Raw genomic sequence first — 14,376 nt, 5'->3', positions numbered from 1 at the left:
CTTTCTCTTTGGAGTGTTACAAGCTCTTGGTGCATAAAGAAGATCTGTAAAGTTGTAAAGACTAAAGTCTCAAATCCAAAGAGATATTCTTTATAAAAATTAAGATTCAACCACGCCTACCTAAAACGGCTCGTTCTAACACGCCCCCACATGTCTACGTCACGATGTGGGAAGATCTGCATAACGCCGCCCAAATGTTCACGCAAATAAAGAAGGCATAACTTTTATTCTCGCTGTAGTATTGTTGTTGCCGCCGCCATGTTGTGAAGACGCTGTATGCTTCGTTGTGAAAGCGAAACTACTTTGTTTGGTCTTCCAAAAGAGGACACGACTAGAAATCAGTGGTTAAGTTGTATTTACAACACTGTTCCAGAACACTTCAACCCAAATATTCAGATGTGTGCAGCACATTTTATGGAGGACTGTTTCCTGATCCTGGGAGAGTAGACTACAATGCCGGCTGTTCTGACTCACAGACTGTAAGTACGTTTTTTAAATTTAAAGAGTTTTTATATTTTTATATTTAAAGCGAGTATTTTGGGCAGTGTAGAGTAGTGCAAATGTAGACACATACTTAGTCTACATTTCAATTTTGTACTAATATACCTGTACATACAAAACTATCTATTGTAATATACCTGTACATACAATTGTCAATTTGTATATTGCATTCCTTATTTACTTATTCTATATTTTATTTTATTTATATTTTTTATTATCTGTGTTTTTGTTCTGTCACTGTCATTACACTGCCATAGTGTAAGAACAATTGTTTAGAACGGTTTTGGAATGTTTTCACTTGTAAATGGTGCTCTTGATTTGCATATTTCTCTCCTGATTCAGACAAGACTGTTTTTTTTTATCACTGGAGAAAGCAATATTAGGAATAGAGGACTCATATTCATCTAGCCTACATCTTTTATGTCTCAACTGTAAATTTTCCCCAAATGGCCATTTTTGGGTGTAAACACAAATATTTCTACTAAATAAAAAAAAAGTTTGATTGATATGCACATTCATACAATAGTTACATAGCAACACTAACCATAACATTGTAGCAGCAAAAATTCTATGTATGTAATATATGCTATGTAATATATAAACCATCTCTGCCCAGTTCTGCTGCATTGTTTTGAGCCAGTCACCTGAACCTAAATGCCATGACTAATCACTCTAGGGCTCCTGAACTCGCACGAGTATGTACGTCTTTTCAAGAAAAATTACTTTGCGATTGTTAGAAAGTATGTTCTATATAGTATGAATGTGAGTAGTATGAATGAAATTCAGTCAACTACATTTGCCATTCTGTCATAGTCATGTGACCTACCAGTGTCAGTTTCTTGTCTTCACAGTCTCATGTGATAGCTAAGTGTCCATTAAAATGCGCACTTCAGAATCAGGCCGGAAGTAGTACATCTGGGTACTTTTCGTCTACCGTTTTATGAATACTATAAATTCAGACATACTCATTTTTTTCACATACTGTTTTTAACAGTTTAGCTACAGCCCTAATCAAACACACTTGAAACAGGTTATTTACATTTACATCTAGTCATTTAGCAGACGCTTTTATCCAAAGCGACTTACAACCCTGTTGAAAAAACCAGCATATGCTGGTTAGGTATGTTTTGATGCTGGGATGCTGCTTTAAGCTGGTCCTTTGCCAGCACATGACCAGCATAAACCAGCAAAGGACCAGCTTAAACCAGCATCCCAGCGTCAAAACATACCTAACCAGCATTTGTTTTTTCAACAGGGAAAGTAGAGGCAATCAGACAGTGAGAGTGATATTGTGCCTCTTTGGGATGGCACCACGAGGCGTCGTTCACTTGCAGAAGGCAAGCTTCTGGAGGGTGCGTAGGTCGGAACTAGCGAGTTGGTGCAGCGCCAGTGGTTGTCTTGTAGGCAAGCATCAGTACCTTGAATTTGATGTGAGCAGCTATTAGCAGCCAGTGCAAGCTGATGAAGAGAGGTGTGATGTGAGCTTTCTTCAGCTAGTTGAAGACCGCTGAAGTCTGCAGAAAAGTAGCCCTCCAGATGTTGGCAACCCTTGCTCTAGGAGCCACTAGATGGGTCACATATGATAGTTGCATTTACTGAGATGATTTTTCAAACAAACTGCTCTACAGTGTATCAATATGGGTTCATCAAGAAGATTATGGGAGCGGAGGACTGGTGGTAAAACTCTATATGTGGAGATTACGTTGTCATCCATTTATGCCGTTTTGTAAGGTCACAATACTTTAACATCAAGACTCCAACATGAAGACTTTATCTTGGATATTTATAACCAACAATGGTCCAACAATAAAATCCTTTTATTTCACACAATCATTTTCAATTAAGCTGGAAAAATGTGTGTTTATGGTCCAATCTTTTGCTGGTCTTTAGTATTCTATCACTGCCAGTGTCCTGTTTGTGGCATGTGTCTCGTGTGATCTCATGTGTGATGTCTCAAATTGCATCATTAACAGAAACATATTGTGATCTCTATTTGTTTTTGTGTGTATCTGCCTGATTAACCACAGTAATGATCACCAAACAAGGGATTTTCATCTCCAGTGATCCACTGTTGTGCTGAAGTCTTCTTCCCAAGGGTTCATTTGTATTCCAAAACACTGGTGATGATAAATGGTTCTGACAGTTTTCAGCTTTGCATGTTTTAACACAATTAGTCCTGTATTTGGATTTTGTCACTCCTCATCGTCTTATAACCACAACAGGCTCACGGTTTTCCACTTAGGGTATAATTAAGTCACAAATTAGTTAGCTAATATCTTGCATGTGCCAACATGGGGATATCAAGTACACTTGAACGGTTATCAAAAACAAAAACAACAAAACGACTCCTCCAAGAGAAACGATCACAACACACTGTACACAGGTATACATTCAGCTTACCTGACACCATAATAGGAAAAATTGGTTTCGCTTCAGGGACCAAATTTTGCATTGGACATCAAGTGACATCTGTAAAAAAAGGAGTTAATGAAACATTAACATGAACTGGAACAAACTGAAATAATCACTAGGCCAAATTTAGTTTTCAAGAATGAGGGCAAACATTTTTTTATTCTATGGTTTTTCTAAAAATATCAAATGAAAAAAGGCAGACACGGAACTAAGGTGCATTTAATCACTTTAATCCCAGTGATGGTAACATTATACACATTTTCAACATTCCCAACATCTCAAAGGCATAACAATTCATATGCAGCTGAGCATCAATAAAGGGGTTAAGCTTTGCCTTCTACTGGTCATCCAGTGTTCGCCACAGGCCTTCTATATGAATTATTTAGTAAAGTGCCAAGCTGGGTTGATAATTTACTTGAATGTTCAGCAGTAATATTCAGAGAAACCACAGCACCAAGCTACTGATAAAGATCCAGCTTTATATAAATCATGCTGTTTTATCTAATCTCTTTGAGTGTCATAGTACATGTACATCTGATATGAATGAAACTGACAAGTGGGGCAATTATTGTACATATTGAGTTAAAAAGCAAACCGTTATGATCACAAAAACATTTACTAAGAAGCCATTCACACAGAAAGTGTTTTTTCATTTTAAAACGTGGAACGAAAAAACACAAGATCTTTGAATGTCTTTTAATGTGGCACTGCATTCTAAAAATGCAGTGTTTGTGTTTTTACGGCAAAAGAGTCAATGGTCAATAATGTCCATCTAGTGCATGTTTATACAGAAAAACAATGGAGTAGAATGCAAAAACATGTTGATTGTGAACGGCCCCTAAAAAGTAAAAATAACAAAACTAACAGTGGAGGACTGTGAAAAACCATGAAAATTATGTCTATGATAATAATTTAAAAGAAATAAATACATCAGAAGAAAGTTAATGCCTAAGTTAACAGTCCAAACAATCAGAGATAATATTACAACACAAAATTTTCCATGTGTACTACACAAGTAGGAGTGACATCATGAGAACAGAGCTGGAAGTCACCATTCCATGTTATAACAAAATAATAATGGTTTGTTGTAATTGCTGTTGCCAGTGGAATACAATAAGTCAAATGCCAATGCCATGCACAATTCTGTTTAAATTGGAGATAATAAAGGGTTCATGCGTTATGCTGTCTTAGAAGAGAAGTTCATGTTCACCAAAACACATGCAAGAAGGTGGCAGTGATGGGTGAAGGTGAACACTGTAAAAAGTAATTGTATGCTAATGTTTTAGCTCCTTTGGAAATTGCTTTGAAATGTGGGCATAACAATTCATATGCAGCTGAGCATCAATAAAGGGGTTAAGCTTTGCCTTCTACTGGTCATCCAGTGTTCGCCACAGGCCTTCTATATGAATTATTTAGTAAAGTGCCAAGCTGGGTTGATAATTTACTTGAATGTTCAGCAGTAATATTCAGAGAAACCACAGCACCAAGCTACTGATAAAGATCCAGCTTTATATAAATCATGCTGTTTTATCTAATCTCTTTGAGTGTCATAGTACATGTACATCTGATATGAATGAAACTGACAAGTGGGGCAATTATTGTACATATTGAGTTAAAAAGCAAACCGTTATGATCACAAAAACATTTACTAAGAAGCCATTCACACAGAAAGTGTTTTTTCATTTTAAAACGTGGAACGAAAAAACACAAGATCTTTGAATGTCTTTTAATGTGGCACTGCATTCTAAAAATGCAGTGTTTGTGTTTTTACGGCAAAAGAGTCAATGGTCAATAATGTCCATCTAGTGCATGTTTATACAGAAAAACAATGGAGTAGAATGCAAAAACATGTTGATTGTGAACGGCCCCTAAAAAGAAAAAATAACAAAACTAACAGTGGAGGACTGTGAAAAACCATGAAAATTATGTCTATGATAATAATTTAAAAGAAATAAATACATCAGAAGAAAGTTAATGCCTAAGTTAACAGTCCAAACAATCAGAGATCATATTACAACACAAAATTTTCCATGTGTACTACACAAGTAGGAGTGACATCATGAGAACAGAGCTGGAAGTCACCATTCCATGTTATAACAAAATAATAATGGTTTGTTGTAATTGCTGTTGCCAGTGGAATACAATAAGTCAAATGCCAATGCCATGCACAATTCTGTTTAAATTGGAGATAATAAAGGGTTCATGCGTTATGCTGTCTTAGAAGAGAAGTTCATGTTCACCAAAACACATGCAAGAAGGTGGCAGTGATGGGTGAAGGTGAACACTGTAAAAAGTAATTGTATGCTAATGTTTAGCTCCTTTGGAAATTGCTTTGAAATGTGGGCTCATGACAAATTGTTAGGTGACTCATGTTGCAATTTAGTAGAGTAACTTTACAGAAGTCATTGTGAGAAGCTCTTCTGTTGAATCTTCAAGTAGTCTTTCAAGAATACTGTCCAAAGTTTCTAAGGATCCAAGACAAATTCCTCAGATAACATCTGATGGGTGAGAACGGTCCATTTTTCAGTCTGACTCAATGTCTTTATGTGTAACCTTTTCCAGAATATCAGTGTAGAAGGGAAATGAAGATGAGCGACAGAATGCTAGTAAAGAGTAGCATGACTCCATGCCCAAAGGGTCCAGGTAAGTCACCGCCACTATTGCTGGTTTTATCATCTAGGTTACGGCGATCCTGCACCTGTTTTTCTGCATGCTTTTCCGCATAGACCATGTACAGCTCGACACAACGTCGTGCTTTCATTTGCTTAATGAGCGCAGGATAGCTGATCTCCATAATGCTAACAGTGTCGTCTTCATCACCGTCAGCTTCTGCTTTTCTTTCCTGGGTCTGCTCTTGAGGTTGACTGTGTGTTTCGGGCGGCTTTGAGGTTACAAATAAAGAGCTTCCGGATGTGTCCCTTTCTGCAGTGCTGTTGTTGCTTGTGGCGTTTTCTTGAGCACCAGTAGGATCATCGGCTACTTCTGCTGCTTGAGCCTCAACAAAGTCAGTGGATCTCCTCGATCTTCCTTCTGGTTTCTCTCGGAGCAAGTCTGTCCTCTTCACACACTTGTCCATGAAGCTATCATAGGACTGCGGTGGAGGATTCTGGAAGATGTCATGAGGGTTAACGTTTCCTTGTCCCGCAGAGGCCGATCCTGCATTGCCTGGATTTCCACCTTGAGTGTTAGAGTTTCCATTCACGTTACTGTCAGGGGGAGTTTGGCCGTAACGTCTGTACATGTAGTGATTGTAGTAGTATTCCTCTTGCGGGCTGTGGAAATTGAAACGGGGGCGAGGGAAACTTCCGAGGCCATATCCCACAGCCATACCAGCCACCGCCCCAGCACCAGCAGCCAAAATAGCCTGCTTGCCAAACCCCTTTGATTTATATGAAGGGGCCATACCCATGTTATGCACTGACTGGGCGAAAGGTGATCTGCCGCCGTACCCATAACTACCGTAGTTGCCGCCATAGCCTGGGCTCATGATTTTGTTGTTGGGGTTCCAATAAGGATATTGCGCCGCTGCTGGATATCCACCTGCACCTGCAACACCTCCACCAAACTGGTTAGGGCTGGAACCTCCCCGGACTGGATAACCTGGATAAGAGCCTCCAGCTGGGTAACCACCTTGTCCTGGGTAACCACTACGCCCTGGGTAGTTACCTTGTGGATAACCACCTTGGGCCGGGTAACCACCTTGAGCTGGATAACCACCTTGGGCCGGGTAACCACCACGCCCTGGGTAGCTTCCTTGGTTAGGGTATCCTTGACCTGGGTTAGAGCCTGCTGGTGGATATCTGCCCTGCCCCGGATACCCGCCTCCAGTACCAGGGTAGGGGGGTGGATTCTGGTTTGGTGCTTGAGGTTGGCGAGGATAGTTTCCATGGGACGAGTGTGTCCCATGTGATGAAGTGCCTTTATTGCTACTGCTGCTGCCACTTTGGCTTCCTGTGCTGCTTCCACCTTTGTTTGAGCTTCCCCCACTTTTCCCCCAACTGAATCCGCCTTTACCGCCACCTCCTCGTCTGGCCACAACTGATACCACAAGAGCCAGACAGAGTAACAGTACTGTTAGGCGACCCATTTCTGTTGAAAAGAGTCACTAAATTGTGTAAATATATGCATGTAAGACACTATTTAAAGCTCTAGAATGTGCAGTAGGTACATGAAAGCTGGGTGGTCCAGAATGAACGAGGTGTTTTACTTTTAACCTCTTGAGGAAAGTAAATGAAGAAATGATTCATAAAGCACAAAATTATACTATCCTCATTGAGCTACATGAACTTTTCCTGATTAACATGACACATGTTAGCGATACAGACTAATTCGATTTAGAAAAATGTCATATTCTTTAAAAGCGTGTCAGTGTATAAATCCATATAAAAGAGGCAGGGGGCTATTTGACACAGGGACTATATCTCAGTAACTAAAACGTTTTGAGTCGAACTTCCAATTATATAAAAGCTTGTTTTCTTCAGCATGATTTCAGTTTTCAAATGGTTCCACCTTTCAAATTAAAATTCCAGCATTGTCATGTTTTTAATAACGGTTAGGGTAACAAATGAACACATTAAAACTACACTGAAACACATTCAAACCTAATGAAAGATTTGAAGGGAAATTAAGGCCTTTAACTGAACTGCAATCTCAGTACAAGGGCATTTCCCATAAGTGTTAGGGTGGGGCAAGTTGTCACTTGTTTATAAAAATGTTAGAAATCATATAATTGATTAATTACACTATGTTGAAATTTTGTTACCTTATATTTTTGCCCATTGTGACAATTTTGACAACATTCCCTGCAACAGGGTCAATTTGAACCGTTTCCATTTGTATCCCATGGTAATAACGATGTGAACGTTGTGAGAGTGTGTGTGTGTGTGTGTGTGTGTAACGTTATGTCTCATTGTTCAGAGGCCATTTCAGACATGTATTCATGGCTTTACATCAAGAATTAAATCTAAGTATTCAATAACTCGAACCATATCGAACTAAATTCAATATAACATCGCCATTAACATTTTTTTAAATTTTATTTTCCTTTTATACAACATATTACTTAATTATTAAAAACATGAGCAAGGAATGCATTGTATATAATATGTAAATATGTGTAGTGTCGAGATGCCAGTTATAATCAATCTAAACAACACCAGGCCGCTAGTCGCGCGTAACTTCTCAAACGCTTTAAATAGCGGGACTATATTGGGCACTTGTTATTATAAAGCAAAACCAGTAGCTACAATAAACCAGCGACCAATCATAACGCAAACAGCTCTGTTTACTCTAATAATACGCGTGTTTTAATCGCTAGCATACCTTTGTGTTGTCCCTTGGCTGCGCGACGACGACCGTAGACTGTGTAACGACGAAACTTTCCACTGGCTTGTGCGCTCGCGAGGAGAGGAACTGGGAGCATCTGCGCATGCGTATTGGCCGTAATCCTCCCTCTGACACAATTTACCAGAACTGTTGTGGGGATTCTGGGCAGACACTAATATAATTATTCATTAAGCAAATGCTTTTTCTCAGCATATCCTTTCAGGTGTCTATCAAAACATTTTACAGCCAGAAGTACACATGTATGCAATAGAAGTATGCAATAGGTTTCCATGTCACTATCATGTCTTTATTGACTAATTTAACTCTAAAAATGGCAAAACCACAAAGAGACATCAGAAAATTAATTTATTGCTTTTTTCCGTCTTATTGGAACTCAAAAAATTTATTTTTTCTTTGGAAACCCGACTCTTATTTTTGATTTTAATGTTTGTATCCCCCAGGATATGTGGCTTTTTTTGGGACTATTTACTGAAAACAGAACACTTGTTTATTAATGCTTGTTACAACATGGTTGTAATTCCTGAGTGCTTTGGAATACAGACCTAAGTGTGGTCTCTTTTTAAAGACGACACATAGCAGATTAATGCTGAAGTGAAAGCATTTCAAAAAAAGAAAGTATCATAAAGTTATAAAAGTTTGAGTTTACAGTAAAGATAATGTAGTATACTATTTTTATATTTTATATAATATAAATATTTGATCAAATATGTTGCACTCTAAAATTGCTATGAAATCAAAGCCATATGTCTAACCAAGTTATGTTCCAAATTTGAAATTTATATCACAACAATTGTGGTTCCTGTGAGATTTTGTTTGGGCACTATACCAAAAATAACCACTGGGTTACACCCATACTCTACAGAACTTTTTTTTTTTTTGGATGTAGTTTTCTGTCAAAAATCAATCATTTTCTGCCACAGTGTCGCTCCTAATACAAAACAGCTACCAAATATGGAACCTTGACTGTCAGACCTTTCCAACAATATGTGTTCTATCAAGATTACAAAAAGATTTGATTTTCTAAAACATAAGTGACAAAATCAGAGTCAGTCTATATATATATATGCTTTTATATCTTGATTTATACCCCTAAAAGGGCGACGTATCCCCTGAGATACAAACATTTAGAGACAGATTACAAAAAATGTAAGCATTTAATTCATAACATTTTAATGTAAACCTAATAAGCTAATGGTGAACAACAGCTTTTTAAACAGGTAAGTCCCCTCCAACATGTGTAAATATGTGAACTAGTGTTGCACGATATACCGGTACTACAAATGTATCGCGATACCATGCTTTTAAAAACGGTACGATTCCGCATTTTTACTAGTACCGGTACTTTAAGAATGCATTTTAATAAGAGATATATTTCCTGAGTAAAACACTGTTTATTTAGGGCCCTAAGATTAATGGAAAACAGATTCCATCCGCGAATCATGGAATTCCATCCGTGAGTCATAAAAACGGAATATCACGGAATTTAAAAATGAATCCTGCACCTTCTGCATGTCTCTGTATGAATCAATGGCGCAGACACACGGTTTTGTTTACTACACACATACTGAAGCGCGCGTGACGCTCGCGGTGTTTTCAGCCTCTGCCGCCTCAGTATGTGAGTACATGAACAAATTAACAATCTTTAGAACTGCTGTGAGAGTCACTTCATGAGCATTTTACTGTTACAGTGGGATGATCTCAGTTACATATGTATCCTTGGTTCCCTGAATAGGGAACGAGATGCTGCGATGACGTCATTGCTATGGGAACACCTCCGGTGTGACGAATGTCTAAAGCCCTTATACCATCACGGCAATTCATTGGCCAAATAGCGCTTAGCACCGCCCCCTGACGCGTACGTACATAAGCTATATTAGTGTGCTGCGCAGACTCAGATTATCTGACCCTGCATCAGCAGGGGAGAAGGCCTCTGAGACCACTTGCTGAAAGCGAAATGGAGTCAAAGTGACCGTAGGAACATAATCAGGCCTAGGTCGAAAAAAGACTTTAACCAGCCCTGGGGCAAAGTCCATACACGAAGGGCTGATGGAGAGAGCCTGCAGGTCCCCTACTCTCTATCGTCTCACTCTCCATGAGCCCCTGTTCGCATGCGTCACCCCAAGCGACCGTCTCGTGCGGCGCCTCAGCAACCGCAGAAACGGGATGGCGGGGATTAGACGCGAGACCTACTTTCTTAGAGAAGACCGTGAGCCTCGAGTGCAATACTTTTAGCCACAGGCTATCGCAGTGTCGACAGTCAGAAAGGCTGCTAAGTGCCGCTTGAGCGTGTTGTAGGCCCAAACATTGCACGCACCTGTTATGAGTGTCTCCTCCTGCGATAAACCTGTCACACAGCTCGACGCATCTCCTGTAGCTCATCGTGTCCGCTGAAGAGGAGTAAACTGCTCTTTGAAGGAAAAATAGCTGAGAACATGACAAAAAATGCTTTCCTATGGGCGACAGATGATTCACTTCCTGAAGGAAATGAAATCTGATGAAATAGCGCGCAGCACGCTGATATAGCTTAAGTATGTACTCACGCCTCGGGGGCGGTGCTAAGCGCTATTTGGCCAATGAATTGGCATGATGGTATAAGACATTCAGACATTCATCACACCAGAGATGTTCCCATAGCGATGTGTCATCGCAGCATTGAAGTGAACCTATGAGAGGGAACTATGGTCATATCATATACAAACAGAAACGTAAAGGTCACAGCAACCCATCAAAATAAAAATTTGGGTTAACTTGACAGAAATATTATTTAATGTAATGACAGTGCTACTACTACTAATTAAAATTTTATTAAAACAATATTTAAGGAATATTTACCATAGAAATAAATAATATAATAAATTGCTTATAAAATCTAATTAATCTTTATAAATTAATTAGACATGCTTTTAATTAAGTTAATCCACAAACTTAATGGAAAACAGATTCACAGAAAAATTATAAAAAATTAGATTTTTGTTAAACTTTTAAGAAATTGCAGTTCAATTGTGTAAGTTTCATGATTTCGATTAATTAGACATGCTTTTTGATTAATATTTTTAATGCAACCATTAAAATGGAGTCTGTAAAAATTTAAAGCAGGGGGAAAAAAACAGAATCCATAATTAAAACTGAAAATAAAAAACAGAATTTGGAAAATAGGGAAGAAATAAAACGGATTTCATAGGGCCCCATTTAATTTGTGTCTTTGTTTTATTGTATTTGTCCTTTAGTTTGTTACTTGCATCTACAGTATGTTGTAAGATAAAAAGTAAGATAAAATAACAAAAATAACTATCATGCTATACATTGTTATTGTGAAATAAAATGACTATCATCTAATAAGATTTGGCTTTTTCCTTTTAGCTAACTTACCCATGTTGCAAAGATCTCTATACCTGTAGGCTCGGTAGTTGCTCACCATAGTCCTGAGTAGTGGCACTGGCATGTGATTTTTATTTATCTTTTTTTTTTTTTTAAAAGGGGGATGAAATGCTTCTTTTTAAAAATAGATAAACTATCTATAACCTCCAGTTGGATAATCTATTTAATTCCTGTTGTTAACATGTTGTTCTATGTTTTTGCCGTAGTATCGAGATATTTTAGTCGGGTATCGTATCGAAGTCAAAATGTTGGTATTGTGACAACACTAATGTGAACTAGATCAACTTTTATTGGAGGGGGGAGTAGATTTCCTACTACAGGCGGCCATGCAGTTTTAAATGCTTCCTGTGAGCTAAGCAAAGAATGTAGAAACAAAAGTCACCTCATAGAAATGTTCACAACAAACACCCTTTCAAAATTAAACCAAGAAATAAGACCTATACTTTCACTACATCTCCCCACAGCTTCTCAAATGTTTGCATACCCCAGGATAGATTGCCCCTTCAAGATAGAAAACGAGTTTATCATCACTAAGTGAAAATACAGAGAATTTTAAGTTGTCTAATCCAGTTTGAGAGAATGTGACAAATTCAGCTTTGTCTATCAAATGAACTAGTTTAATTCGAAATATTACAAGTGTTTCATGTTTTTAATGTGGTATGTTGTCGGTCACACTCCATTCTATCCGGTTACATAAAATCACAGAAATCGGTTTAATATTTGAAAATATAGGCCTACTTAAAAGATGATTTTATAATGTAAGCTAGCAGTCGATCTCAAAAAGGCTAAGTGGCTCTTTATTTCCATCCGATTATCGTTTCCTGCCATTGTGTAAGTGATCAAGTTAGAAACAAAGTTGTGGCAAAGTTTGACAAGAGCACATTCCTTAGTTTAAGAAACTTCCTATACTAGAAAAATACTTCCCTAAATTACAGCAAACGCAAATGGTACTGACACACACACACACACGAATGACCAAAGAAATTAGAACATGCTACCATTTCAATTTCCCTTAAGTTTTTTTTACTCAAAGAACCGTAACAGATGCATTCAGATTTAATTTTCTGACTTTTCAAATCACATCCATGACAAACTACTATAAATAAGAGACATTACACACAAACACTTCGAAATGATACCTTTTATTAACAGTCCAGAGTAAATCTGACGCTCTTCGTGAAATGAATTTTGTAGGCAAAACGCCATCCCCATATTTTCTATATGTAGCAGCTCCTGTGTACACTTCCAAATTTAAAAAAGGAATACACTTCCAAATTTATAACATGTGACGCTACATTTAAATACATTTGTGACAAGGTAGTCCCATTTTTAAAAAGAAAAAGCAGGTAAACTAAACCGAGCCCATTCCCAGTCTGCCCTCAGCGGCAGGAAACTGGCGTCAAACCCCATCACCTTTTGTGTAATCTAAATTACACATTCTGCTCTTTTTTCCAGTCTAACCTACTTGCATATAGATTTCTAAATGAAATAAAAGCTTTATTGAAGTGAGTGTGAAGTAAAAAAGACAACATAAAAAGACGACATACATACATCTGCTTATTAAATGCCCAGATTTCCCAAACGTGGTGGAGAATGCCAGACGGCAGAGCTCGTGCGTTTAAAGAAGCGAGGTTTTGTCTGCCTGAAGATTGCCTCCAGTTTGGGTGGTTCAGGTTCTCCAAAATACGAATGGAGATCCAGTGGATTGTAATATTGCTTCATGATGGCTTGCTGCAACTGCATACCTGCACAAAACACGTCACATTAGGAGAATACATTGCATTGTTTTTATTCACAATTTGTACAGTGTCCCAACTTTTTTGGAATCGGGTTTGTACTTTAAAATAAACATATGCACAGAGTTATGACGGTATATCCAAAAATTCTCAAATTAGAATTCGGTGAAAACCATTTGGACCATTGCACACCCCTACAGTGCACAGATGGAACATAACGTAAACTGTAACTACAAATAAACATACCCTCAGCCCAGGATGGGATGGGTTTTCTGGGCGCGGATTCATCATCTGTTGAGTCATCGCTGTTCTGGTCCATGCCATAATCTTCAGGATTCATTAAAACAGTCACTTTCTGGCCCTTTGGGGTGATCTGGTATGATTGTGGAGATTTCTGTGAAGTATAAACAAGAGATGGGGTCAGAAATCAGCTGTTCCAGACATCGAGCTGGTTTGTGTGTTTCGAAGCAAACAAAAAAACCTCAATTTAGAAGAACTCATTGGCTTATATTACAAGGAAAAAAATCCAACTGGAAATGTAAGTCTTCATCGCTTTGCTTCTCTGGGAACTATTCTGTGCTTAGTAATGTTATCCGACCCATTCCCTCCTTCAGCAGGGGAAAAAGACACATAATCGTTGCCGTGACCTCACCTCAATGTCCACGGTCACGTTGAGTCCAGGTCCAAAATCTATGGTCTTATTGTGAGCAGCTACTTTCCCAATTGGAGTATTTAGAATGGAGCTCTGTGGATGGAATAAAAGCTTTAGTAAATACTTATTAGATGTATATTTATTAAATGCTTAGCATTTAGTACAACAAAAATGAACAAAGAAAGCATAGGTATGTTTACTTCAATATCTACAGTCTTTTTTAGTGCTGAACTCTTAGTTATAGTTATGTTGAGCATGTTAGCTGCTTGTGTTTCTGCGACAGACCTGTTAATTTTACAAAAACATTTCAAATGGATTTGGAAAGTACCAAATATAAAAAAAAAAAAAATG

General features: G+C 38.1%; 1 protein-coding gene, 1 long non-coding RNA gene and 1 pseudogene across 2 annotated transcripts; 1 reads left to right on the top strand and 2 right to left on the bottom strand.

The window, feature by feature from the left end:
• Positions 1 to 4,772: 4,772 nt before the first annotated feature.
• On the top strand, positions 4,773 to 5,516 carry LOC107551425 (uncharacterized). Its single transcript, XR_001604768.1, has 2 exons — positions 4,773 to 5,119; positions 5,392 to 5,516. It is a non-coding gene; the product is annotated as an uncharacterized lncRNA (long non-coding RNA).
• On the bottom strand, positions 5,460 to 8,314 carry LOC107551424 (FHA domain-containing protein FhaA-like). The gene is made up of 2 exons (XM_016233021.1): positions 8,236 to 8,314; positions 5,460 to 7,002 (listed from the first exon to the last, which is right to left on the bottom strand). The coding sequence occupies exon 2, from the start codon at positions 6,998 to 7,000 to the stop codon at positions 5,480 to 5,482; it is 1,521 nt and encodes a 506-aa protein (XP_016088507.1). The 5' UTR covers positions 7,001 to 7,002; positions 8,236 to 8,314; the 3' UTR covers positions 5,460 to 5,479.
• A 4,449-nt stretch (positions 8,315 to 12,763) lies between these two features.
• The window catches only part of LOC107551391 (inner centromere protein-like), a 37,383-nt pseudogene continuing 35,770 nt past the window's right edge, over positions 12,764 to 14,376 (bottom strand).

This window comes from Sinocyclocheilus grahami, unplaced genomic scaffold, assembly GCF_001515645.1.
Source record: "Sinocyclocheilus grahami isolate Dianchi unplaced genomic scaffold, SAMN03320097.WGS_v1.1 scaffold423.1, whole genome shotgun sequence".
NCBI lineage: Eukaryota > Metazoa > Chordata > Actinopteri > Cypriniformes > Cyprinidae > Sinocyclocheilus > Sinocyclocheilus grahami.
This window is presented reverse-complemented; position numbering and strand designations above follow the sequence as displayed.